The sequence below is a fragment of the Rhamphochromis sp. 'chilingali' genome, assembly GCF_963969265.1.
Source record: "Rhamphochromis sp. 'chilingali' genome assembly, chromosome: 2".
Classification (NCBI taxonomy): Eukaryota; Metazoa; Chordata; class Actinopteri; order Cichliformes; family Cichlidae; genus Rhamphochromis; species Rhamphochromis sp. 'chilingali'.
In genome coordinates, this window is record NC_137930.1 from 487,555 (window position 1) to 513,579 (window position 26,025).

The window sequence follows — 26,025 nt, forward strand, 5'->3', positions numbered from 1 at the left end:
ATGGGGCTTATGGTCACATTCTTATGGTTACCAGCGCATCATGGAGTTAAAGGAAATGAAACGACAAATAGGACAGCAAAAGAAGCAACAAGGAGACCGATGGTAGGTGTGGATATTAGTGTTAGTGGGACGGAGCTCAAGAGTAGAATGGGATACAAAATGAAGGAAAGGTGGCAAAAGCAATGGGAGGAGGAGAGGAAAGGGCGATGGTTGTACAACATCCAAAGGAAGGTGGGGGAAACGAGAAGTACAGGACAAAACAGGAGAGAGGAGACGATTATATCTCGACTGAGATTCGGACACACTGGTTTAAGTAGCAGATTATTTTAATAGGTAAACACTGTGCAGGGGAGTGTGACTGCATAGGGAACAGGAAACAATCGAACATGTTCTGTTGCATTGTCAGCAGTATGATGCTGAAAGGAGACAACTGATCAAAAAGCTGGATGATATGAAAGTGAAGTTGGACTTGATTTATTTCGCATGAGCTCTATAAGTGAAAGTTATCAGGCTGTATTTTGGTTTTTAAGGCAGACCCATTTGTTTCGGGGGGATTTGAATATTTTCTTTTCTTTCTTTCTTCATTTCGGTCCTCACTCCACACCAGTTGGTGGCGGTAATGCACCATTTTGCTGTTTGCCAACTGCCAATAAACCCTACACAGAAGAAGAAGAAGAAGCTGGAGCGGATTTGAAAGCGCAACGCGCGGCCGCAGCGGCACGAGGACAAGATGGCGGCGGCGTTGGAGCGTAGCTACATCGAGATCTGCGGGTTCGAGAGAGAGGCCGAGCGGAGGCCGCGCGAGCTCACCGCGAATCTGGGTAACACGTGCACTTCACCTGCGCGCCGCTGTCGGCGGCTAGCAGGGAGCTAACAGCCTGACGGCCCGTACCTGCCGGCGTTAGCGTGTTAGCTTCCTGCTAGCCGCGCGCGGCCTGGGGGTGTTTCTGTTGTTGTTTTTACTTCCGAACTCTCACCTGACCAGGTGAGCGCGTAAATCTTCCTCCGTCTCCGTTTAGTGTCAGCTAGCTCCGTTAGCTGCTCACCTGTTGCGCACCTGGTCACGCAGCTGTCACGGTGAACCTGCGCTGATCACGGGGCCTTGACCTGCAGTCTTTGTTGTCTGCGCCTCCGGAAGCAGCTGATTACTGATCTGAGAAACACTGTCACCTGCTGATCAGAGCTTCAGACACCTGCAGGTCAAGAACCTGTTCAAACCGGACTCACCTGTTCTCCCTCACCTGTCTTTCCGGTCTGCAGGTGTGAGCGTGCCACCTGGCAGCCTGAAGTTTCCTGACAGCGCGGGAGCGTTTCACTATGAGGAGAGCGGGAAGCTGCTGTCGGTCACCAGCAACAGGTTCATCCACTGGTGGGTACCAGCTGCTCTCCAGGTGCTCTGCAGGTGCTGTCAGCCGTTCTCTGCTAACACTCTCACTCATGCAGGTCCACCTCCGGGGACTCGGTGGTGCTGGTGGAGCAGTCTCTGGACACCAACTTGCTGAACAATGCCGTCAGGCTCCGCTTCACCCACTGTGCCGTCCTGCCCGGAGGAGTCACCATCCAGGAGACGCTCAGCAACGTCGTCATCCTCATCTCCACCAATCACAGCGTCCACAGGCTGCTGCTGCCCCACCCCACGCGCATGTACCGCAGCGTGAGTAGCTGACGGTGACCCTCAGCCTGCACGCTGTCCTGTGGTGGGTGGAGAAGCCGCACCACCAGCTGCAGGACAGTGTGCGGTTGTTGATTACTGATTACCGTTATCAATTGATTAATGAAAGTGTCACTATGGACACGACGGATGAGTCAGACTTTAAGGTCTGATACCAAACTACCAACAGCCCTGTGAGATTACCATGGTTACCATAGAAACAGTTATCTGTTACTGACCTCGAACACTCCTCTGTGCACGTGTAGGAGCTGGTCACAGAGTTGCACATGCAGTCCATCTTCACTGATGTGGGGAAGCTGAGCCTGCAGGACCCCGCCCACAGCGCCCTTATCCCCAGCTCAGTGGGAACCACGGCGAGTCCCGGCACTGCCTTCGCCTGGCTCAGTTACCACGGAGATGCACACTTCGCTCTGGCTTCTCCTGCTGGAGGCATCACAGTGGTCACCCTGCCGTCGCCCGATTCTCAGGGTGAGGAGGAGTTTCTATGTTTAATGTGGGCGTGGCCCGTTGGGCGGTTTTTAAGACGTGTGCTCACCGTTTCCAGGCAACATGTCAGTGCTGGAGTTGAAGAGGAGCTCTGTGATGCAGCGGCTGTCTGGGTGGATGCCCACGGCGATCCGCGGCGAGCACAGCCCGGCCGACCTCGTGCTCAGCCTCGCCGTGCGGGAGCTGGAAGAAGACTCCTTCATCTTTGCGCTGTGTCAGGACCACCGCCTGCGCATGTGGTCGCTCAGGGTGATGACATCGCACACATGCACCCAAACACATTGTTGACGTTTAACGTTTGAGTTGCCGCGTGCTGACGTGACTTCCGCCCCCTCAGGAGCATGGCTGCCTGCTGGAGGCGGACATGTTGGAGTACATGCCGGCGTGTAAGGGTGTGAAGCGCCTGCCGGGCCACGGTCACCGCCTGCGCCTGGCGTTTTCCTCCACCACAGGCTTGTGCGTCTGCGTCTACCTCGCTGTCCCTCAGCGGGGGCAGTTCACCGTGCTGCAGCTGGTCGCCACAGACAACAACCGCTACAGCCTCGAGCACATCTCCACGCTGTTCAGCACACAGGTGAACGCACGGGCGGAGCCAGGGGGCTGGCCTCGTTTTTCTGTTTGTGGTTACTTCCTGTATTCTGAACCGCTCTCTGTGAGCAGGAGACGCTTGTAGACTTCACGCTGACCTCCTCGGACATCTGGGCTCTGTGGTTGGACGAATCCAACGCCACCGTGGTCAAATACATCAGCTTCGAGCAGTGAGTTGAAATGCCAGCGTCCTCCTGATATGTTCTCCACGTGTTTCCGCCGTCTGTCTCCGCACATGTTCCTCACCTGTCGGCGTGTTTCACAGCAACACGGCGGCTCAGTGGAACCAGGTGTTTGTTCAGCCTCCACCCGAAGAAGAAATCCACATCGGAGTGGACCTGGACCCCCGGGTGAGACCAGTTCAGACCAGTAACCAGTGTTTTAATGAACGGGTAGTGCTGACCATGTGATCTGACCCCTGACAGGAGACGTATCTCGAGGTTCTCTTCTCTCCTCTTCGCTTCACAGCCTCGGCCATCGTGAAAGCCCTGCAGGTGAGAACCTAGCTGTGTGTCTGATTCACTCTGATTGGTTCGCTGATTGATAACTGATTGGATGGTCTTTGTGTGGGTTGCTCAGATCTTTCGGCGAGGCTCGGAGAGGATCTGGGACCTGTCCTGGGAGGCTCTGAGGAAGGAGGTGACGCTGGCTGTTGAGAGCGAGGTAACGCAGAGCGATCTGAACCAGAACAGGAACTTTTCAGACTGTTTTTTTAACAAGCTTCGTCTCTTTCCCTCCTGCAGCTGCAGAGCAGCATCACAGAGTTCGAGTTTTCTCAGGAGGAGTACCGACAGCTGCAGGTGGAGTTCTGGTCCCGGTTCTACTCCTGCTGTCTGCAGTACCAGGAGGTCCAGGCATCTCCTCTGGGTCTGACCGTGAGCCAGCACACCGGGATGGTCTGTCTGCTCCGGAAGGTGAGTGGACCGCCTGCAGGCGTTGCTGCGTGCCTGTGGTTGTTGGCAAAGAGGTGACGCCCGTTTTCGTCCCGCTGTGTTTCAGGGCTTCCTGTCATACCTGCTGCCGTGCTTCGCCGTGGATCACCTGTACCTTTCCCACGACCAGTACCTGCTCTCAGAGGAGGAGACGCCAGTCGCAGAAGGTAAAGAGACAGCCAGTGTGTTGGTTTGACGATTGCTGCACATCCTGATCTCACCTGTGCTCACCTGTGCTGTCAGACCCGGAGGCGGGGCGGGATGTCCTGCAGCTGGTTCAGTGCCTGCGGCTCATCAGCGACACCGTTTCTGCAGAGATGGCGTACGAGATGGAGAAAGCTCTGGAGTACCTGCAGGCGCCCGAGAGAGCGGCCGAGCTCGTCCTGGAGAACCTGCTGTGCAACGACAGGTGGGTCACATGACCCCCGACGTACTTGTTTTAAATTTAGGTTGTACGTTAAAGAAAAGCATCCTGATGGTTAATGAGCAGGAGCTCAGGTGTGCTCACAGGTACAGAGAGCGTAGAGACACTTTGAGGAGATAATCACTGAACATCCTCAGGAAATAAAAGAACTGGATCCTTCAGTGAGCGCCGCACTTCCTGTCGGTCCTTCGGTGATGATCGGGGGGGGAGGAGCTAAGTTTCCTTTGAAGTCATAACCACAGGCAGCAGTGTAACTTTGTTTTCACGCGTCAGACTTTCAGAGGGTCGCAGGCTGAATTTACCGGGGTCGCTGCTGGTGATTTAAACACGTGGCGTCTGTCCTCCACAGTGATAACGTGATCGTGGATGTCCAGAACAAACTTCAGGATGTCAGAAACCCGATGGCCGCCATGATGGTCCTGTTGAGAGAGATGGACCTGGAGACGGACTCCGAGGTCGGCGGGGACGGACTCGTGGCGCCCGGTAATACCCTCTCGGTGAATGAAAGTGCGACCCCGCTGTCAGTCGCTTCAGTGTGCCCTGCGCCTTGTCTTGCAGGTCAGAGCCTGAATTTAAGGATCGGCCTGTCTCAGCTGTACAGCGGCAGCACGGCGGTCTCTGTCGTCTCCCAGGCCGTGTGTCACATGGCCATGACCAGAGCGCTGTTCTGCAGAGACCTGCTCATCCTGCAGAAGCTCTACCTGCGCTTTGGAGACAATGTACGTACACACACACACACCGTCACCTGCTTGGTGATGATGGGAAGGGAGAACTCCCTTTTGACAGGAAGAGGTCTCGGCTTGTCTGTATGAGACGGTCAAGCCTGAATCAGGGGTACAAGGGGGATTTGAAGGGCTTCTGATTGGCATGTGGTAATTTTGAGAGGTTACCTGGGGGCCGAGGACCTCTTTCATGTGACAGCGCACTGCTAGAAGCTTCTTGTATCCAAGCAAACGCTGTCCGGAGACATCCGAGAGCTTCTCACCATCACCTGATCGTCTTTCTCCTCGGTGTGTTTATGAGCCACACGTGTGCAGCTCAACAGGTGTGTTTGTGTCCAGGTGTTTCTGGGTGGGGGGGCTCAGCTGCTGCAGCTACAGCAGGACCTGATTCCTCGGACCTCCCAGCTCCTGTCCTCCTATCATCTCCTCAAACATGTCAGTCAGAGCCTCGCCTCCTCCGTGCCCATCAGCACCATGTGAGCACTAATACACGCAGCACACACAGCTCTCAGGTCCGTAGCAACCACACTGAGCACTTCCTGTTCTGATGTTTCAGAGACGCCAACCTGCAGCACCTCACCGTGTTGGAGCTGTCGGACACGCCCACCATGACCTCTGGACGATCAGGTCTGCTCTGTTTGCGTGTTTAGCTTTGATTTGTGATGTGACGTCAGGGACGACGGTCCTGGTCCGTGTGGTTTTTAAAGCGTGTGCGTTTCCTGTCCCGCCCCCGCAGCTCTGAACCCTCAGACCGTTGTGGAGCTCTTCTACCAGACGGCGGCTCGCCGACTCATCGTGTCTCAGCTGTTCTCGAACCAGCAGGGCGGAGCTCTGCTCGTCTGGACTGACGTGATCTCTAGTGTGGTGCAGCTGCTCGCTCAGCTGCTGTATCCTTCATCGTGCCCTGATTGGGCTCCGCCTCTTCACGTTAAGTGAAACTCGCCAGTGGTCTGTGGTGTTTAACTTCCTGTTGTTCCCTAACTGGTCTCTCTCCCAGATGGCCCAGTAACCCTGGCTTCCAGTTCCCAGAGTGTCTGCTTGCCAGCTGTCAGTACACTCAGCTGCAGGTGAGGATTCCTCCTGCTCCTCCTCCTCAGGTTCAGAAGCTCCTCTTGGAAAGGAGGTGTTTGTAACAGGGATCGTACGGGTGCTTGAAATCCTTGAAAATGGCTGATTTTTGGGTTTGGTACTTAAAATGGTTTCATTCACACAAATAACAATTAGACTGAAAAGAGTTCTCATCACTGTAATTCCAGTTTTGTTTTTTTTCCCGGCGTTGTGGGAGTTTCTCTAACAAGCCGATTTGTTCACATTTGCACACCTGAAAGTTTGCGATGTGTTGAGTTCATGCACTACATGCATGTAAGGCAACCTTTTAACAAAAGGGGAACAAAGGTGTCGAAATCAGCCGAGGATGATTTGCTTGTTACGTCACTGAGGTCAAACATGTGCTGGAAAAGCTTGACCTTGTAAGTGCTTGAAAGTCCTTGAATTTGACCCTGGAAAGACACGTGAACCCTGTTAAATCCAATAACCTGCTGCCGTGTGATTGGCTCATTCGATATTGTACAAGAAGCAGTTGAACAGGTGTGCCTAATCATGTGGCAGAGTGGCTTTAACAACAGTCCAGATGTGCACAGCTGTAACCGATGAACAAGTCCACGTGTTGTCCCCCTGCAGGAGTACGTGCGTCTGATTGGTCCGTGGTGCCAGGTGAACATCGCCTCTTGTCGTTTCATGCTGGCTCAGTGTTACCTCGCCAACGGTGAAGGCCAGAAGGTGGGTCACCATGGCAACCTCATGTCCTACAGGCAGAGTTGCTCGCCATAACCTCACTTCCTGTGTGTTCTTTTGTTTTGCTCCTTTTGTCAGGCTCTGCGGTGCTTCCAGGAGGCAGCAACGGAGGTGGAAAAGGAGGAGTTTCTGATGAGGTTAACTGGTAGCGAGGATGAAGACGCCGCAGTCGCCCCTGCTACACCCCGACTGCAGTACTACAACAAGGTAGAAGGCGGAGATTCTGAGGTTCCACCTGACGCTGATGGTCAGAGCCGGCGAGGACAGGAAGCAGCAGCATGGCGTGTTTTAACGAATGTGCATTTTCCCCTCAGGTGCTGCGTCTGCTGGAGGACGTCGGTCTGCCCGAGCTCGTCATCCAGCTCGCCACTCTGGCCATAACGGAGGCCATCGGCGATGTCAGCAGTCAGGTGAGACGTGGCGGTCTGACGGCAGCATGCCGGCAAGCTGTCGGTGCGTAAACTGATCTGATGTCTGTGTTCAGGCGGCGCTGTGGACGCGGATATTCAAACATCACCTGGACCTCGGACACAACAGCGAGGCATACGACGCTCTGACACAGAACCCCGACGGCAGCATGTACGCACGCACACACACACACACAGGTGGAGGTAAACGCTCTATGTTGGCAGTCAATGCTAAAGGTCAAAGGTCGCGTGTCTGAGCAGGTGTCTCCCTGTATCTTAGGCAGTTGGACTGCCTCCGTCAGCTGGTGGTGGTGCTGTGTGAACGCTCGCAGCTGCAGGATTTGGTCAACTTCCCCTACGTCAACCTGCACGACGAGGTAACGTGACCTCTGACCTTTTGACCCTGAAGTTTTAGTTTTACAGTTGTTTACGTGAAGCTAAAACAGAAACCAGATGGAGCGGCTGGGTTAGGTCGAGGACGAGTGGTGGAGTTGTCTCTTATGAGTGGAGGTGGAGGTGGGAGTTGGTGTAAAGGTGAAACTACGTATTCACCCTTGCCTGAGACCATGAAACGAGCTTCCTCTGAAGGACGTCCTCCTGGCTGAGGAGACGAGAGGAGATCCGAGGGTGGATGCGGAGGAGGTGAATGCATGGATCCAGAAAAGGAATATGTGGATCAAAGGATGATGGTTTTACTTTCAAATAAGGACGCAACTGAGCTGCAACACATCCAGGCTTAATTAATTATTGTAAAAGTTCACCACTGCCCACCTCAGCGGCTTCTTCACTTGGGCCTCCACCCACTCTGCTTCTTCTCAGTCTGCAGCTTTACCTCCTCCGGCCTGAAACAGCTGCTCTGCGCATGTTGATGACTCCATCAACATGCGCCATAGCGGTTTAGTCAAAATCTCTACCGTTGTCCAAATTTATATTGTTATGTTGCTCTGCGCAGCTGGTTTCTCCACCCGCGCTGCGAGCTGTACTGGCGGGTCAGAGTGAGGCTTTGGTGGCCCTCGCAAACGAAATGCATCCATGTGTGATTGTGACGTCTGAGCATGTGCTGTGTAGCGACATCGTCACCTCGGGGCTGAATCCTTCGAAGGATCCGGCCCACCTGGTCTGCGTAGCCGCAAAGACCGGAAGTGCGAGGCCGTTAAATTGGACGGTCTAGCCTGCGATGGGTGGCTTCTGTTGCCTAGCAACTGTGACATAAGCAGCTACAGCTGTGGTGGACGGCATGTTGGAGAGAAATAGAGAAAATCTTTATTTGACATCATTTGTTTGACTTTTTCTTTCACCTCAGTGTGATGCATCTGGGAGAACGTCACAGCCGTACAGGAGTCCTCTTGGCCAACAGTCATAAGTTTAGTTCGTAAAACCGTTTGCTAGTATAGCCCAACACTAGTCTCATTCATTCTGATGGTACAAATCAGGGGTGGGCGGTGTAAACGGTACAAACAATATGAATTTGGCCAACGGTAGAGATTTTGACTATACCGCTATAGTGCATGTTGATGATGTCATCGAGCTGCGCCTGTTTTGGTCGAAAGCATTGCAGCGGCTGCAAACAACATCATCTGTAAATTATGCCAGGCGACAGCCACAGCAAAGAGACTAAGCACTTTTGGAATATGAGGAGAGCCACAAACTGCGCTTCCTTCACTTCTGTGCCATCGATTCATTAATGCTGAATTCTCTCGCAGCTGCTCTGTTCCCTATATAGCAGCTAGCCCAACTTCAGTAACCCTACAAACGTCACTGCTGTTTAGTTTTCTGTCTTCATTTATGTTGGAAGTGATAGCAGAGCTGCACGTTTGGATTCTTTCAGAAATCTCTCAGTCAGAACATGCTATATCATGTTTAGGTGGAAGCTAGCGAGCTAACTTCCTGCTAACTTCTAACTCTGTTGAATTTAATAAATCCTGTTTTCATGGATGCCTGGATGTTAAACTTAATTGTTACCCCTGGTAAAGCAGCAACGCTGATCATTTTATTAAAGATGAAAGAATTCAGACAGTTTTTAACTCTCAGTGATGCTGCAGTGTTCGTGTGACTTTGGGACCTGAGTGCTGACCTTTGACCTCTGCTCTCAGGTTGTCAGCATCATTGAGTCTCGGGCCCGGGGACTCGACCTGCTCACCCACAACTACTATGAGCTGCTGTACGCCTTTCACATCGCTCGCCACAACTACCGCAAAGGTCAGTCTCCCCCCCCCCCCCCCCCCCCCCCCCCACGCACACACACACACACGCACGTCTGTCTCGTTTATCCATGTGTTGTGTGTGTGTGTGTGTGTGTGTGTGTGTGTGTGTGTGTGTGTGTGTGTGTGTGTGTGTGTGTGTGTGTGTGTGTGTGTGTGTGTGTGTGTGCGCTCAGCTGGGACGGTGATGTTCGAGTTTGGGATGCGTCTCGGTCGGGAAGTTCGAACCCGCCTCGGCCTTCAGAAGCAGGTGAACTGTTACTTGGCTGCTCTCAACTGTCTACGCCTCATCAGGCCGGAGTACGCCTGGATCGTCCAGCCGGTCTCCGGGGCAACGGTACACACACACACACACACCGACTGAATCTGTGTGACCTGTCCAACAGTGTTGTGATTTTGTTTTTTGTGGGGGTTTTTCCTGCAGTACGAGCGTCCAGGTGCGTCTCCGAAGAGAAACTCTGACGGAGAGTTTCCTGCTGAGCCAGGTGAGTCTTAAATCAAACACACCAGGGCCTTTAGACTTGAAGTCCCACCATTTTCAGAGTGGATAAGGCTTCTGTCCAGGCAGGTGACGCCCCCTGGTGGCGAGCTGCTGTAACCCTTGCTCTGCTTCCTGTTCAGTCAAGCGACAGGTGGATATCCTGGAGGTCAGAGACCTGGAGAAGGAGTACATCCTGTCTCGCAGCCGGCTCACCCTCGCCCAGCACCACCCGCCCTCCGCTGCTATCGCAGGTACGCTAATGCGCGCACACATGTGTATTTATATCCTTGTGGGGACATCTCATTGACATAATGCTTTCCCTAGCTCCTGACACTGACCCTTACCCTAAACCTATCCATAGCCTAATTGTGACCCTGACACTAAAACCACATTCTGAGTCTCAAAAATGCTTCAAACTCGTGAGGACCCACGAGGGCTGTTTGTCCCCACAAGTATAGTAAACTACCAACTTTTGGTCCCCATGAAGATGTTAATATCCGTATATACACATATACACTAGGGCTGGGCGATATGACCCAAAATTCATATCTCGATATTTTTTACCTGGATGGCGATATAAGATATATATCTCGATATTTTTTTTAAGCCATAAAGTAAGAACAAAAAGAGAGTTCTTAGTCAAAGCTGTGTCCCAGATGTCACACAGGCACTTTTATTAACATACAGCACAGATGTACATGAAAAATTACTCAAAATTAAATTATGAGCATTCATTAAATAATCATGCTCCATAAATAAAAGAAAACAAGGTTGTTTTTGTGCTAAACAAAGAGCTCACAATTGTGCAGTCAAAATGTAAACTAAAAGACGCTGAGCGTAATAACAAAGACAGACAGATTTCACAGCTGCTCTGTTCCCAAGTTTTACTGTGTGACTGACAGCCTGGAGTTTGAAATCCGCTTCATAACCACGTCTCTTAACAGGTGCCATTTATGGTCCTTATACACACACAATACGGTAATATTACGTTGATGCACAGTACGTATCACTCCGCGAAGCTCCTCGGTAGCCGTAATGCGCCGACAATCTATCAAGCGGTGCAGCTCCGTAGCTTACCAAAGTCGTACTCAAACATTTTTGACAGATTGCTGAGCGCCGTGTACCACATAAAATCAGTTCGCGGCCATCAAGCACAACCAGAATTCATACATAAGGCGCGCTATCAACTTTTGTGAGAATGAAAGGATTTTAGGGTTAGCGCTGTTAGCTCGTTAGCACGTTGACGCCGTCCAGCCCCACGCATGGGGCGATGCGCAGTAACTCGTTAACGGAGATTTGCCGTGTCCGTCTTGTCGCTGCCTGCATGTGAAGCGATGGGGGAGGAGGGGGAGTTGTCTTCAGTGAAGGCGAGGCGGAGTAACGTTGTGTAGAGACAAAAGTGGACGAAAGAGAGGCAAACTTGCGGCTCCACAACTATAATTATAACGTAACATAGACTATATCGATATAAAGGATATTGTCACATCTTATATCTCGTATAAAAATATATCGATATGTTTTAAAAACTCGATATATCGCCCAGCTCTAATATACACACACACACACAGGCGGAGCTTTACAGTAAACAGGTGTCCATGTAACTGTGTGTAGGCGGAGCCTCGGCGGCAGAGCTGCTGGTCTTGCTGGTTCAGACGGGACTCTTTGACTCTGCGCTGGTTCTAAGTCGCACCTTCAACCTGAGCCTGACACCCGTCTTTGAGGGCCTCGCCTTCAAGTAGGTCCACCACCGCACGCCTCAGCGGCGCTCTCCGTTTACGGCTTTGTCTTTTTCACCTATTTGTTTACCTCGCACTGTTTTCAGGTGCATCAAGCTGCAGCTTGGAGGGGAGGAGTCTCAGAACGAAGCCTGGAGCTGGTTGGCTGTTAATCAGCTGTCAGTTGTCAACACCAAAGAGTCCAGGTGTGCTTCCAACAATCACTTACTGATTGACACTTCTTTGTTTATCTGCAGGAAACAGACGCCCGTGGACCTCCATATAACTAACAACAACCTCCTTCTGTTCGCAGCACCGCAGACGAGGCGTGGCGTCTCCTCGCCTCCTACCTGGACAAGTATCCTTCCACCAATGGGCAGCATCACCGCTACGTCATCCACAAGCTGCTGTCACATGGTGTCCCTCTACCCGATTGGCTGGTCAAAGGCTACAAGGTGAGAGCTCGGCTGGTGAAGAGGAGTGGGCGGGGTTACAGGTAGTAGGGCTGCACGATTTTGCATAAAATGAGAATCACAATTTTTTTGGCTTAGAATTGAGATCACGATTCTCTCACGATTCTCTTTTCCAGTATAAATATTTATTGCACTTATTAACTGCACATCAACTTCGTAACAGTTGAGCCTGAGCATAAAAACAATAAATAAACACAAAAACAACAAAATGTTGTCCTGCTTGAAATTCCGTCTCCACCGTTGCTCGACGCTGCGTGTACAGAGCAGGTAGTGCAACAATAGAAAAATAGTTGCGGGACGGCACTGTGTAGTGTTTGTCTAGGGTGTTGATCGTTTTCCTAAATCCCTCGTTTTGCACAGTGTTGATGGAGCCATATCTTTGGTCAGGTGATAAGTGATAGCCTCCGTGATGTCTTTGTGCCTGCGGGAGTTCGACGGGTATAGGGAAGCGCTGTATAAGGTTCCCGTTATTGATGTTTGGGTGGTTGACCGGGACGGATTTTCTCCTGTCACTTTCTCGTCATCCCTGACGTGCTCTCCGTTGTTTTTTCCTGCTAATTTTAGCATCACACGGCACAGCTTCTGTATCACGTGGTATAAGGCTCCGCCCTTGTCATTTGTTGAGCAGGAAGAGTGAGCGCTTGTTTTCATGCAGAGTACGTCCCGGATCAAAATGCGCTACAATTGTCTTTTTTTCTTTTTTTTAAAAAAATCGTTGTCATTTGGAAATGAGATCGCACATAAGTATGAATCGAGATCGCGATTTTCTAACGATTAATCGTGCAGCCCTACCAGGTAGGGTTTGTTTTTTCCCACCATGCCACTCTGTTTCAGCGCGTGGACGCTCCGTCTCTGCTGCGCCTCCTCCTGAATTTTGACCTGCTGGAGGCAGCGGCAGAGCTCGTGTTGGAGTATGTGGACGCCGTCCTGGGGCGTGGTCACCAGTACTTTGGAATTGAGGTAAAAGTCACGCCGACATGCGTATCTGTGACGTGTCGGTGCTGTTTTAACGCCTTTCCTTTTTACTCGCCTTTTTCAGCGGCCGCTCTCTGCCACATCTCCCCCGGCATGGCTGCCGTACACGTCCATCGACCAGCTCCTGCAGGCGCTGAACGAGACGCAGACCCAAGGCGCCGTGAGTCACTTCCTGTTTCCTGTCAGTGCACTTGAGTGAATTGAGACGCGCACATGTGACCTGACGCTCTGCACTTACTGTTTTGTTTTTCCAGCTTTATAACAAAGTCCGAGACAAATTAGACGAGTACCATCGCACCGTGGAGCTGATGAGCAGGCGGAGACTCGCCACGCAGGGCCGGCACTCGGAGTGAGGCGGCCGTGTAAATATTTTATAATCTGTCATCAGTTTTGTACTGTTGTGTTTTTCAGATGTAAATGTGATGAAATAAAGTGTTTTCTAAGTTTGAGTCGGTCTCACACATCAATCATGTGACCTTTAGACCAATGGGGTCGATCAATATTCATCATATTGATCACCTGTTGCCAACAGTCCTGTGGAGGGCTAAAGGTGTAGATCTGCAGTGCAAAGCGTGAGCAGCGAGATGTACTCGAGTATTTGATACTGGGGTCATGTGTAGGGTCAGATGTGTGGGGTGGATGAGTAACACACCTGTAGGTTACAGGAAAATAAAAGCAGGTGAATGACAGATTAGCGCAGTAACATAAACATCTGGATTCCACCGACTCTGTACAGCTTCCTGTCCCACAGCCAGTGAATGGATGTGATTGGTTGAACAGGTATTGTCAGCACACGTTTTCAGCATTCTCTCCTAAACCTGCTGCACTGAGGTCATACAGGAAAACACCTGTGTGCTCAGGTGCAGTGATGCTGACGAAGGCCAGGTTTCATAGTTCTTCCTGTGTAAGAACCAGGATGGGACTGAAGGGCAGGGTTTCATTAAAGTACTACACCGTTCTCACAAGATAAAAAGTGGACAGACTGTCTAAATGTAAGAGTTGCTTTTAACACTGCAGATCCCACAGACAGCAAAAAGTAAATCTGTAAAGCTGCTGAGCAAAAGCTGAAAGTCTGCACTTCAGTCACATGTGGTGCCTTCATCAGTCATCGCCAAACTGCAGATCTTCTCTCACTGCTGCACCAGAAACCCGAGTTCAGACTAGTGATGCGCGAATCATGAACGAGTCGTTCAATACTCATGATTCACAAGCCCAACTGACTCACTGACTCATCCCTGTTGCTGTTAGCAGCAATGTATTAGCTTATAATTAAAATTGTGGAGAAAAACACAACATCCAGTATCGTAACAAAAAGATTTCTGCTCTGAACTGGAAGAAAAAACCCTGAGTAGAAGCTCACATCAAGACAATAGCTCCTCGGTTCACAGTAGCATCGCTCTGCTAACATGCTAACAGCACATTTGAGCTACTCACCCCCTCCCTCCTGGCTCACAGCTTCTTCTTCTTCTTGGTTGGCAACCAATGTTAAGGCGCATTACCGCCCCCTGGCTCACAGCTCAGTGGACATTTAGATGAGAAAATATATATTTGACACATTTAAGGAAAATACTAATAAAATAAAAATAAACAAAATGTTTATTAAGCAATTTTGATAGGAAATTGCTTAATTTTAGAAATGTCTTTACTCTTTTTTGCTCTGTAAAATAGTTGTTTTCTTTTAGAATCACTCATCTTAGCAGTAGGATTTACATGAAAAGAGAAACAAATTAAGTTTGAGTGAAAATGTACATTTTTTGCACTCTCTGGTCGACTGACTCAGTGAATCAAATGACTCAAAAATTCGATTCACTTTGGTGAGTGACTCATTAAAACTCGATTCAGTAAAAAGAATCAAATTTACCATCACTAGTTCAGACATTTAAATGAGCTAAACAGACTCCTCCCCAAACAGGCTCTGCAGTAGAAATAAAACCAGACTTTTATTGTGGCACATCTACTGTACATGTAGAACATAAGTGACTTACAGCAGCACGTAGTGACTCGTATAAAAGGCTAAATGGAATGCTTTGTTCAGTAATACTGATTTGTACCATATAAGGAAGTCTATTACATCATCAGCACGCCGCCTCCAGCAGAGGTATGTCATCATCAGTCTGTCTGCAGGAAGTGTCCGGCTCATGGAGTCCGTGTGCGGCTCGGCGTGGAGCCCAGAGTAAAAACGGGGGAGGGGGGGGTGTCACGCCGTGCTTTTGGTGGGCAGCTCCGTGCTGTTGTGTCTCGTCTTGCGTGACGTGCCGTCGTCCCGCGGCCGCGCCTTCTGTAAGTTGGACATGGCAGCGGTGCGCTCGATGTCGATGAGGGCATAGAGTTCGGTGCGGCGGGTGGGGGTGGTGGGGGGCAACGGCGAGGAGGGGGTGCGCGGTGTGTGGGGATTGCTCCCGTCGGAGGTGCCTTTGTTCCCGGCCCCGCTGTCCATCTCCACCTCGATGTAGTTGAGCGTCTTGGGCGGCTCGCTGTGGCCCGACACCAGCGGCCGGCGGAAGTCAAAGTTGAAGATGGTGGGCCCATCAACGCGGCGGCGGGCCGTGTCAGGCCGATGGGCGCTGAGCGGCGCCGTGACGTTCTCTGTGTTGACGTAGTTGTGCGAGGACTCGAGCGCAGCGGACAACGGGTGGGAGTAGGAGTGGTGCAGGTGGTGGTGGGCATGGTGGTTGTAGCCATTGAGCGACGGCGTTTTGGAGCCGCCGCAGCTCTTCTCCTCGTCCTCGGAGCTCGGCTTCCTCGCCTCCCACACGGGCGGAAGCGCTGGCAGGTTCTCATAGTCCAGCAGGGCCGTGCGCCGCTGGGCCGAGTTATTGACATTCTGCAGGTCGGGTGTGAGGGGGGGCGGGCGGTGGCGGCGAGGAGCCGACGAGCCGTTGGAGTGCGTGGCGGCGGGTTCAGGCTCGGTGGGCTTCTCGCCGTGGCCGTTAGTCTCTTGGTGCTCGGCGGCATCCTTCAGCGCCTTCTGCCGCCGCTCCATCAGCTGCCTCTGAACAGGCGTGGGGCCCAGCACAAAACGCACGCCTTGTGGCTCCAGCAACACCTGTGGCTCTGCTGGGGTGGGCGTCGGTGGCGGTGGCTCCCCGCGGACCCTCGGAGGGGGCGGAGGCGTCGGCGGACACTGAGACTGTGGAGAGGTAGGGCTCTCCAGCGGGGTGGTGACAGTTAGCGGGCTCGGCTGCTCCTCCAGGAGCCCCGTGGTGTTGACGTAGGTGTGTACCTGTGAACAGATAGATAGGTGAGACCCAGTTACCTACAGGTCACCATACTGACAAACTTTAAAGTGACAGAAAGCTTCAGGAGCACGGAAAACATCTGGAAACGATCACCTGAACCCTCGGACTGTCCAGGTGTGTCACATCTCTCATTTATTTAGATGACGAGCAGTCCAAGTCCTCCAGGTAAAGCTAACAGGTCAGAGGAGTGAGACACCTGTACAATCATCAGTGGTCCCCAGGTGATCTCTCAGGAGAGTTTTCAGGTAGCAGATTCCTTCAGCTGGACTTTATGTTCTGCTAGTGAAGATCAGACCTGTGTCTACCTGATCTAAAAACTGATGGGTCAGCACTGCAGGTTAAACTCAACGTTTTCTTCAGGTGTTTGATTAAAATGCAGGAGCTACTGTTAACTAAGGTCTGAGGTACAGATTGATGTGGTCGACAGGTTTCTGATCGATTTCTGTACATTACTGTGTTGAAACTAACTGACACAATGCTTTTCTAATGAGGGGTCATTTCAGCCTATTGGTCAACATGATAACATCACAGTATCTGATAAAACCTTCAGGGGCTTGAGGTGTACTTGTGTCAGGTTTAATGGGTCACTATATTGTAGAAAGAGTTTACCAGCAGTCTGGGGCTTTTATTGTGAAAAGCAGATGCAGGAAGAAGCCGTTCTCTGCTTGTGCATAGAACAAAACACTTCCTGTGCAGGTGTATTTTAACCATGCTCAAACGTGACTGGGCAGTGCTGCTGAAAGTGCACACAGAGCTCAGGATGTCCCGCCCCCGACAGCGAGGATCGCAGGTGAGACTTACCGCTTCATCGGCCACCAGCAGAGGGTGCGTAGACTCCTCCCCCACCGACGGCAGCCGGGTGCTCGCCACAGACGGGTGACGACTGGATGGGTGAGATGGTGCCTCGCCTACAGATGGGATCCGCGTGACACCGTTTGGCACAGACGGCACCGAGTAGCCAAGAGCTGCAGCCAGAGGGGAAAGAGAGATGGGAGGAGTTTAGTGAGTAAGCATGTGACCTGCACCTGTAAACGTCACATGGTAAAAATACACTAACACCTGAATTTCATGTTGAAGGACAGGACTCTCTTCCAGACACTCTAAACCAAGGCACAATGTACATTTCAATTCCTTTAATTTTAAATATGTTTATATTGTCTATCCTGTAAAATAGTCAGATGTCTATTCATATTAATGTACAGAATTCACCTGCTTGCTGCTACTACTGCACATTCACCCAGTGTATATACTATATGTCTGTGTGTGTATGTGTATATATATATATATATATATATATATATATATATATATATATATATATATATATATATATATATATATAATGTTCTTCCTCTACACCCCCCCCCCCCCTCCCCCTCCCCCCAATTTTTGCACATGTCGAGGAGCGTGTCAGGCTACATTTCACTGTGTGTTATACTTGTATAACTATGCATGTGACAAATAAAGAACCTTGAACCTTGAAGGCTTTAAGATATTCAAGCCTCCAATCATTGATCACCCTCCTGACAGCACCTGACCTGGTCTCCAACAGGAATTGACATGAACCTTCACTTCATCTAACAGCCACCAGAGGGCGACACAACACAGAGATTTGGTGCTCTCTTTCCCTCCCCACATGTCATTTCACTCCACGGTTGTCAGGTGTTTTTACCTGCAGGCGTGAGCGCCGCCTGGTGGCTGGGTTCCAGCACAGCCTCCTCCACCACGCTGATGCTGTGGCTGTGCATCACCTCCTGCAGCATGTTGAAGATCTCCTCAGCGCGAGCACACTTGAAGGCAAAGATGCCTGAACACACACACAGAGATTAAAATGAGCACCCACACCTGGTCAGGTAGAAACAGCCAGATTTAAACTACAGAACACTGAGTTTGAATTAGGACAATCAAACTGAGCTCAGGTGAGTCCAGGAGGAGGTGGAGCTTACAGGTGAAGTCACAGTGAAGGGTTCACCAACAGCAACAACATTAAGAACACTTACAGGTGAGATCAGTAACAGGTAATCTGGTTACTGTGGTTACTATGCTGCACTCTGTCAGCTGCAGCCTCACCCACAGGAAACAGGAAGAGAGATGAGGGGATCGGTCTAATCTCTGAAGACACAAACAGCTTCCTGCCCAAGGAGGCAATCAGCAGGCAGGAAACAAGCCAATCAGAGCTGAGGAAAGTTTTTCTCATGTCACTAGCACGCTATTGTGGTGGGCGGACCCAGAGTCATGCTCTGGATGAGTGATGCTGCGACTGAGCATTTGCAGAAAAATGCACATGATCTACAATCACTGAAGTGAAAATTTAGCTCCTCCTACATCTAAGAGATGTTCCTACGATGGACGCTGAGCGGTGGGAGGAGCTGCTGATCAACTATCAGAATGATCCAGATCAACTGGTTTTCTATTGATCTGGATCATTTTGGTGGTTCTGCTGACTCCTCACAGGAACCAAAGCCAGGTGGATCACGCACCACACACACTGCAGGCAGGTTTTGACCCACACGCTCTTTCACCGACAGCTGATCAATACTGATCGGGGGCGGGGCAGGACAAAGGACATTCTGCTGAGACTTACTAGGCCACCTGACCTAACGGCCCCTCCTACACCCCCCTCCTGACAGCGAATCATAGCAAGGCAGAGACCAGAAACAAGAAACACCTTTAATCAACACACACACACACACGATCTTGTGGTGACCTCATTTCCTGTTGGCACACACGGATTCTTACCTTGGCCCGTCTGGCAGCGGCGGCCGCTCTCGAACGAGAACAGGTTAGAGTCGTAGCCATAGCGGCGCAGGCACAGATAAGGCCACCTGACGTCATCGCGGCGATGGGTATGGAGGACGAGCTCGGCGTCGGTCAGCTCCATCACTCCCGAGCCCAGTTCGTTTCCATCGTCGTCCACATTGATCACCTGACGGGCAGAGAGAGAGCGTCATGACCTCTGACATTTCACGCCTTTACCGGCACCACACCCAGTATCGGCACACATCTGCAGAAATCAGTGAATCTTAATCCTGAGGATGAGTTTAACGGAGCGTGCTCTGTCTTCATGCTGAACACAAGACGTGAACTTCTCACGGCCTTGTGTTCAGAAGCAAACAAACATCTAATGCCACCTACAAACTGACGGAGGTCGTGCAGCCTGCAGCTGCTCATTTAAGCCCGAGGACCTTCTACATCACAAACATCTCCACAGACTGAAGTTTTATTTAAGCACCACATGGCGGATCTTTGTTTACTATGCAGTGAGACAGCAAACGTAGCCCGTCATGATCACCCAGTTACTGCCGGTGTCACTCTGTGACATCACATTTCATTCTGTTAGCTGCAACCAACCACACGACGTTACAACTATGTCAGTTTGTAAGAGCAGCGCTCAGTGGCGTGAATCAGCATATGTGCAGCGTTTCATGTCCCCTTTAAAGGGACAATGCACTCAAAAATTTGGATAAGACCACTGTGACCCGGAGAACCTGCGCCCTCTCAATGAGGCGGATATCACCTCCTGCCTGCTGGTCATAAATTATTGATGATTTGAGCAATCAGAGGACGAGAACTTTAACCACGTGACCTGAAGACTCTCCTCCCTTTTCTTAGATCAGCTGATCTCTGACTCATTTCCCAGCATAAACCCGTTTAGACTTACAGCCCATTGCTGTTACAGCTGTGGGAGCTGAGGCTCCGCCCACAGCCCAACCTGCTCACCAATCAGCCACCCTCACGTGGAGACACGTCGGCAGGTGTGCAGCAGGGCTGTGAGTAATGAGCGAGCGACGGGACGTGTGGGCGTACAGGTGAGGCAGGCCGGGGCAGGACTCACCTTGAATTTACTCTGATGATTATCTGGAATCGACTCTTTCTCTGGACAGCTTAGGCAGCTACCCATGGCTTCTTCAGAGCACCATCTGATGTCTGCAGCAAGGAGAAGGCACGTGAGGAAACATGGCAGCACCCAGACGACGCACGCACCCTGCTCCCCGATTGGTGGACTCACCTAGATCCTGCCTCCGGTAGCCCTGCTTCCATCCTCAGAGCCGTCAGGGGTCAAACAGGAACAGCAGCTCTGCACAAGAAACAGCAGGTGAGGCTCAGTGCACCAAAATAAAAGATCACACTGCCCTCTGACATCACATCATCAACAGTCTCGGTTTGTTTGTTTTTTGCATTATTTTGTCTGATGATTTTCAGGTGACATTTGGTGTTAAAGAAGTTGATCATAAAACAGAGTTTGGCATTTTGCGCCACACTTCACTCGTGTTACTGTCACCTTAATAACACGACAGGCATTCATGAGGACGCCAGATCGCTTTGATACCCTGACCCTGTGACCATTGCTCAACGCTTCCTCATTTCTTCTGTCCAGTCTGACGATAAGGTGCCGTGACCTCTGACCCTTCTGTTTTTCTGCTGCCGTTTTTCTTTTTCATCATAACAGTGCTCCTGTTAATTAAACAAATTATTTATGTTTTTTTAATATAAAAAAACATTAGCTGGCTTTTGGGATTGTTACGCAGTCTCCAGTTGCAGCACGCCACTTCAAGCTGCCGCTGCCGGATTACTCTCAAAGACAAAAACGCTCTAAAATCATCCTTCCACAAAAAACTGTTTAAAGAGGCTAAAACATAGTTCAATGCTCGGATCAATGTCGGCTCAATCACCGATCGCAGCGTGTCTCGTTTTCAGAGCCATCACACAGTCACTGATGTGCTGGCAGAGGGTGCATCACACATCCTGTGACACTCTCAAACACAGCATCGGTCTGCGCTTTCATGCGTCACAGAAATCTCGATCATTACTCCTGAAATCATTTTTGCTGCTGCTGTAATGACGCCGCTCTGATGAGCCAGGCTGAACTGTTTACGTCTGACGGCTGCCTCTCATTGGTCCGTCACTTTCTTTGGTCGTTGCTCTTAATGAGATTGGATTTTAAAGTTTCTTTTCATTCAAATAAATTCTTTAATTCCTTTTCATGATTTTATTGGATGGAGGAAAACTGTCAAATTAAAAATAATCAGAATTCACCTGTTTAGTTTTCTAAACCTGAGACGGTGCTTTCTGCAGACTCACTGGGAGCTGCAGGAAACCACTGCCAGATCCAGATTACGCAAGTGAAGCTCAGTTTAACAAATGAACTTATTATTTTACAGCTTCAGCGTGTGAGGGCGTTCAAGGCTTTACTCACTCACTTTAATCATTTGCCCGACAGACAGCCCCGCCCGCCCCGTGAGCCGGCGCCTTCGCTTGCGCTGGACTCAAACAGGAAACGATTATAAAGCCGTCATTTTTATTTACAGGTGGAAGCAGCGACCGAACGCCGCATAGCTGACACATACGTGTCACTGTCCAAGAAAAGGGAAAATGATCTTAAAACAGCCTCTGACCAGCTTCAGAAAAGAAAATAAACTTTACCTAGCCTTACCATAGCTGCTTCAGTCATCAATAATCAATAACTAGGTTTAGTTTCATTGTTTTCAGCTGCAGAGCAGTCAAGTGTGTCTGAAATCATCAGCTCCACCTCAGTGCGGTCACACTGGGTCAACCCACCGGGCGATGGGTCGGCATTTGTTCCATTTAGCAAAATTCGATGACCCTTCATCTAAAATCTGACACATGAAGATTAAAAACATCTACACTAATCTGAGCGCATCACAAACTTTTACAGCTGATTTTTATGCTTTTATTTTGAAGGTCCAAGTGACTCTGTTTACTTTCTGTGGGTTAAACGTGCTTTAACGAGTTTCGGCGTTTTGAAGTTTTATCCAAAGCAGGGTTCAGATTCGGGGACAGATCAATATCCAGACATTAATGCAAGTTATTATCAATAAATCTAAACATGACGACGGGGACACGCGAGCCCAAAACATCTCACAGCACTGATCCATCGGGTAAGCAGAAGGTTGGAGGTTCACACCGTCTTCATGTTGGCGTGTTAGTATTTTGGCCTTTTCCATGGACCAATTTACTGATTTATTTTTTTTCTATTCTTATTTTATTTTTGTGATTCACCTTTTCTTCCCATCTCCTGTGCTGCAGTTAATTTTCCTCAGTGTGGGATTAAATATAACGTCCATGTTTATGTAGAAGTGACATGAAACGTCTCACCAGAGTCCATTCACAAAAACAGATTATACCTGGCGGGAAACTCAGCCACTTTTTCACGTTTCACTGAATTACCTGTGATCCAAACAGACCCTGCGTCACAGCAGTAGGGACAGGGGCAGACCCGGAGCTCACCTGTTCTCTCAGGTAAAAGTCCTGTTTTCCTGAATGGTGTCTGGTGAAGAGTCGGGGTGAACAGCAGGAAACCACGATGACAGTCTCCTGACCTCACACTGTTTTTCCTTTAATCTGTCACTCTACAATCAATCTTCAAAGCTTTTTACAACCGCATGTCCCAACATTTAAACATTAAAAACCTTTAATCAACTAATTATCTGATTAATCAGCCAGCTGTTTCTCTTCCAATCAGGTAATTAACAATGATTAGTAATCAATAAATGGATGAAGTCTGAATTTAAATGAAAAAAAAAAAAAACGTTTTTTTTACTGATTAGAAAATACTAAGACTGGCTGATATTGATCTGACTGATTTCACCCAACCCTGTCAGTCTGATGGGTTTGATGTTAAAATAAGCTATAGATGAGGAAGATAAAATAAAATAAACTGAGGAACGAGGATTGTAAATGTCGACATCCTAGAGTTGATCGATCAATATAAGAAATCTCAATAACCTATAATAATCAGCTAATCAATATTCCAAACCCCCACAGATCCTTTGACTCAGTCGTTCAGATGATTATTAGCCTGTTTATCAATAAATAACGAAGATAATTTCCTGCCAGAAGAGTTTAAACGGTTCCCTTATAGAGCACACTGATTTTTGAAGGAAGGTCTCTGGAGCAGCTGACTGATTAATCAATAAAATAACTGACAGATGATAAGATGAAACTGGCACCGATTGATTAATCGATCACTGACTGAATGAAAGCAGCCTGATCTTTGTGTTTCTGTCCTTCCTTGTTTTGAATCACTCACTCAGAATGCGTGTGTGTGTGTGTGCGTGCGTGCGTGCGGGGGGAGGCTGAAAACACTGACTTATTACTTTACCACAGTGTGTGTGAGATAATGGCCCGTGTTTCTTTCTCTCTGGGTCACAGCCTCTCCCCGCGAGGCCGCGCCACTCTCGCCCCGCTCTCGGTGAACTTTGTTGGGCTGACAAACTTCGGTGTGTGGGTGTAATGGCAGCTAGCAGCACGGAGCTAAGCTCAATAAGCTAACCGTGATTTCAGCTAATTAGCTCGGGGCTACACACCGACGCACTCCGCCCGCTCGTTCCCACAAACATCCAACAAACAGCCCGGGACAAAGAAACATACTTACGGGGCTACTTCGCCGTGTCCGATGGGAGCATCCAAACCGCGGGACGCCCTTGGGGCCGCTCGGCAGCTCAGATTGGGGCCGAGAAGACGCTGGGGCAGCTAGCGTTAGCCGCGGCTACAGCCGCAGATCCTCCATCTTTCCTCTTCGCCGCTGAGCGCCAAAAAACAATTACAACTTCTTCCAGCCGCCGCTAACGCTGCTGTCTGCGCCGATTAACCAGCGGGAAGCGGCTCAAACCCATCGACGAGCCTTCGGGGTACTCTGCAGACTTCCCCCGCGCGTCCTCACACACTTTTTTCGCCTTTAAAACACTCTTTGGTTCACTCACAGCGTCCTCTGTTCGGCCTCACTCCGACAAACTTCCGACACTTCACAGCCTTGATGTGGAAAGCCCGCCACACGGCGCATGCGCGGCCTCTGGAGCTTGGGACAGCCGGGGCCTCTCCCCGCCAGACGCCGAGACACACTGCAACTAAACACACACACAGCTACCAAAACACACACACCTAACCATAATCTAACTGTGATGCTAAAACCACATTCTGAGTCTCAACAATGTCTTCAAACTTGTGGGGACGGGCACTTTGTCCCCATAAGGCCTCTTGGTCCCCACAAGCATAGTAGTGTTCCAATTTCTGGTCCTCACAACAATCTAAACATGGCACACAGACACACACAAACACATGTCAGGATAACAGTGTAAGTGATCAAAAGTCCTACAAATTTCTCATAAAATCCTGAAATAACTCTGTAACAGAAAGTGTCTGACCTTTGACCTTTGGATAAGGACAAAGGTAAAAGCACGTGCAGTTCAGCGTGGGCTTAATGGGGGTGGGGGGTTGACCTGAAACCTTGGTAGACAACAGTGAATTCAGCCGGCTGCTTTGAGACAACCACGGATCGATTAACAAGACCAAGCAGGAACAAAACCGCTCTTCAGACACGCAGAGATCCTTAAACCTGCGTTCTGTCCGATGCCCAGCAAGACTCCTCTTCGCCTGCTTCAGGTGTGAGCTGCAGGTGGTAAACAGGAGATGGTGGGTTTGAGTCCCAGTGACGCTGAGGGGGAACATCTCACAGGCAGGAAGAGTGCTCGCACAGATGAGGTTTCTTCTTCCTCATACCTGAGCTTCAGACCAGAGTAATCAATATCCTGCTGATCATTCTGAGGTCCAGGTTTGAACTAAGGTCACATGCTCTTTACAAACATCACACGCTTGCTCTGATCTCACTGACAGTAACAGTTATTATAAAACTTTTATATGAATTATTTACATGTAATTTAGTTATTTTGCAAAAGTCACTAAATCAGACCACTGATCAGAAATAATTCAAATATTATTGATAAATCATTAAACCAGTTTCATTCCTCACGCTGTTACTTTATTAAACTGATCTGATTTTAAAATGTTAATTTAATAAGGAAACTATAATCTTCTGTCTCACTAGCATCATATTCTTATGGGCAGAATATCTTTAGACTAATGAATAAAAAATATATTTTATTTTATATTCATGGATATAAATCTTCTATTTTGTAACGAGTAGAATAAGATTTTTATTTCAGTCTACACTCTGCAGCAGATAACATCCTTCTGTTATTTTTTTACAAGGTTCTTCGCTGTTATTTTGGGCTTTTATTGTGAAAAGCTGGGACAGGAAGAATCCATTTTTTCACATTATTATAACTAATCAACCTTCCTATATTGATCAAACAGCGGTGATCAAATAATCCTCAGCTGATATCTGTTTGAATCGCACGACTTCAGAGAGGGAAGTTTAAATTTTAGTCTTATTTTGGAAGCTTCAGCAGAGTTTTAATCTGGGTTTATCTCCTTCCAGAGGAATCTGGATTTACTCAGCTCCTCCTGTCAGATCCCTGTTCTCCACCAGTGCTGGGTCTAGAGCCAGATCCTTGTGGTTGCAGGACGTTGGCGTCTTTAGCGCAGTGTCAGTGGAGAAGAGGCGAAAACCTCCTTGGCCGTGATGAGCTGATGATACAGAAGGTAAAAGCTGTGACTGAGTTAGGACATGAATGCTGTTTGCGTCCTCTGAAGGAAAGGAGCTTCAGTGCTTCCTTTCCAGTATTTAAGTCTGAAATCATTAGCCGTTTCCGGCCCGGGTCCAAACTTCGCTTCAAGTCCCAAAGTCGAAGAAACACTGCGGCACCACTGAGACTTACAAACTGTCTAAATCAGGGGTCGGCAACCTTTCTGATGACTAGTGCCATTTAAAATTTCCTCAGAAGTCAGTGTGCTGTATGATTGCATTAGCAATCAATTTAATAACAACGCTCTATATTAACAGTTACACACTGTATAGAATAACTTTATAGATTATTTGTTGGCAGATGTTGGCAGCTATCAGCACCATGCAGGACAGACGAGCTCTACAGAGGGTTGTGCGGTCAGCTGAGCGCACCATCCACTCCGAGCTCCCTGACCTGCACTCAATCTACAGCAGGCGGTGCTGGACCAAGGCCAGGAAGATGGTGAAGGACCTCAGCCATCCCAACAACAG

General features: G+C 49.5%; 2 protein-coding genes across 3 annotated transcripts; one reads left to right on the top strand and one right to left on the bottom strand.

Moving 5' to 3' along the window:
* The first annotated feature begins 663 nt into the window (after nucleotides 1–663).
* nup160 (nucleoporin 160) lies at nucleotides 664–13,319 on the top strand. The gene is made up of 34 exons (XM_080875979.1): nucleotides 664–821; nucleotides 1,261–1,369; nucleotides 1,444–1,654; nucleotides 1,918–2,140; nucleotides 2,217–2,407; nucleotides 2,496–2,732; nucleotides 2,819–2,916; nucleotides 3,012–3,096; nucleotides 3,172–3,240; nucleotides 3,326–3,409; nucleotides 3,490–3,660; nucleotides 3,746–3,845; nucleotides 3,922–4,087; nucleotides 4,452–4,585; nucleotides 4,661–4,821; nucleotides 5,164–5,300; nucleotides 5,381–5,451; nucleotides 5,561–5,711; nucleotides 5,822–5,891; nucleotides 6,505–6,603; nucleotides 6,697–6,825; nucleotides 6,933–7,028; nucleotides 7,103–7,197; nucleotides 7,306–7,402; nucleotides 9,119–9,224; nucleotides 9,403–9,563; nucleotides 9,651–9,711; nucleotides 9,848–9,958; nucleotides 11,319–11,442; nucleotides 11,530–11,628; nucleotides 11,736–11,877; nucleotides 12,730–12,855; nucleotides 12,935–13,030; nucleotides 13,125–13,319. The coding sequence occupies exons 1-34, from the start codon at nucleotides 731–733 to the stop codon at nucleotides 13,221–13,223; spliced, it is 4,200 nt and encodes a 1,399-aa protein (XP_080732105.1). The 5' UTR covers nucleotides 664–730; the 3' UTR covers nucleotides 13,224–13,319.
* Nucleotides 13,320–14,791: 1,472 nt separating this feature from the next.
* Nucleotides 14,792–23,879, bottom strand: LOC308392772 (fibroblast growth factor receptor substrate 2-like). 2 transcript variants are annotated; one of them, XM_080875980.1, is made up of 7 exons: nucleotides 23,506–23,879; nucleotides 20,119–20,187; nucleotides 19,945–20,036; nucleotides 18,849–19,035; nucleotides 17,782–17,916; nucleotides 16,911–17,074; nucleotides 14,792–16,093 (listed from the first exon to the last, which is right to left on the bottom strand). In XM_080875980.1, exons 3-7 carry the CDS (start codon nucleotides 20,008–20,010, stop codon nucleotides 15,068–15,070), a joined length of 1,578 nt encoding a protein of 525 aa, XP_080732106.1. In that variant the 5' UTR covers nucleotides 20,011–20,036; nucleotides 20,119–20,187; nucleotides 23,506–23,879; the 3' UTR covers nucleotides 14,792–15,067. The 2 variants fall into 2 exon arrangements, with proteins under 2 accessions (XP_080732106.1, XP_080732107.1); XM_080875981.1 differs by having other exon boundaries at nucleotides 23,502–23,879.
* Between the last annotated feature and the right edge of the window lie 2,146 nt (nucleotides 23,880–26,025).

Excerpts from the sequence above, each read along its gene's own strand:
- nup160 (XM_080875979.1), top strand. The coding sequence starts at position 731 with ATGGCGGCGGCGTTGGAGCGTAGCTACATCGAGATCTGCGGGTTCGAG. Across the intron at positions 9,712-9,847 it reads AGAGTTTCCTGCTGAGCCAG|TCAAGCGACAGGTGGATATC; the intron begins GTGAGTCTTAAA and ends CTTCCTGTTCAG. Across the intron at positions 11,629-11,735 it reads GTCAACACCAAAGAGTCCAG|CACCGCAGACGAGGCGTGGC; the intron begins GTGTGCTTCCAA and ends TTCTGTTCGCAG.
- LOC308392772 (XM_080875980.1), bottom strand. The coding sequence starts at position 20,010 with ATGGGTAGCTGCCTAAGCTGTCCAGAGAAAGAGTCGATTCCAGATAAT. Across the intron at positions 17,917-18,848 it reads CCGCTGCCAGACGGGCCAAG|GCATCTTTGCCTTCAAGTGT; the intron begins GTAAGAATCCGT and ends GTGTGTGTTCAG. Across the intron at positions 17,075-17,781 it reads GGCGGCGCTCACGCCTGCAG|CTCTTGGCTACTCGGTGCCG; the intron begins GTAAAAACACCT and ends CTCTGGCTGCAG.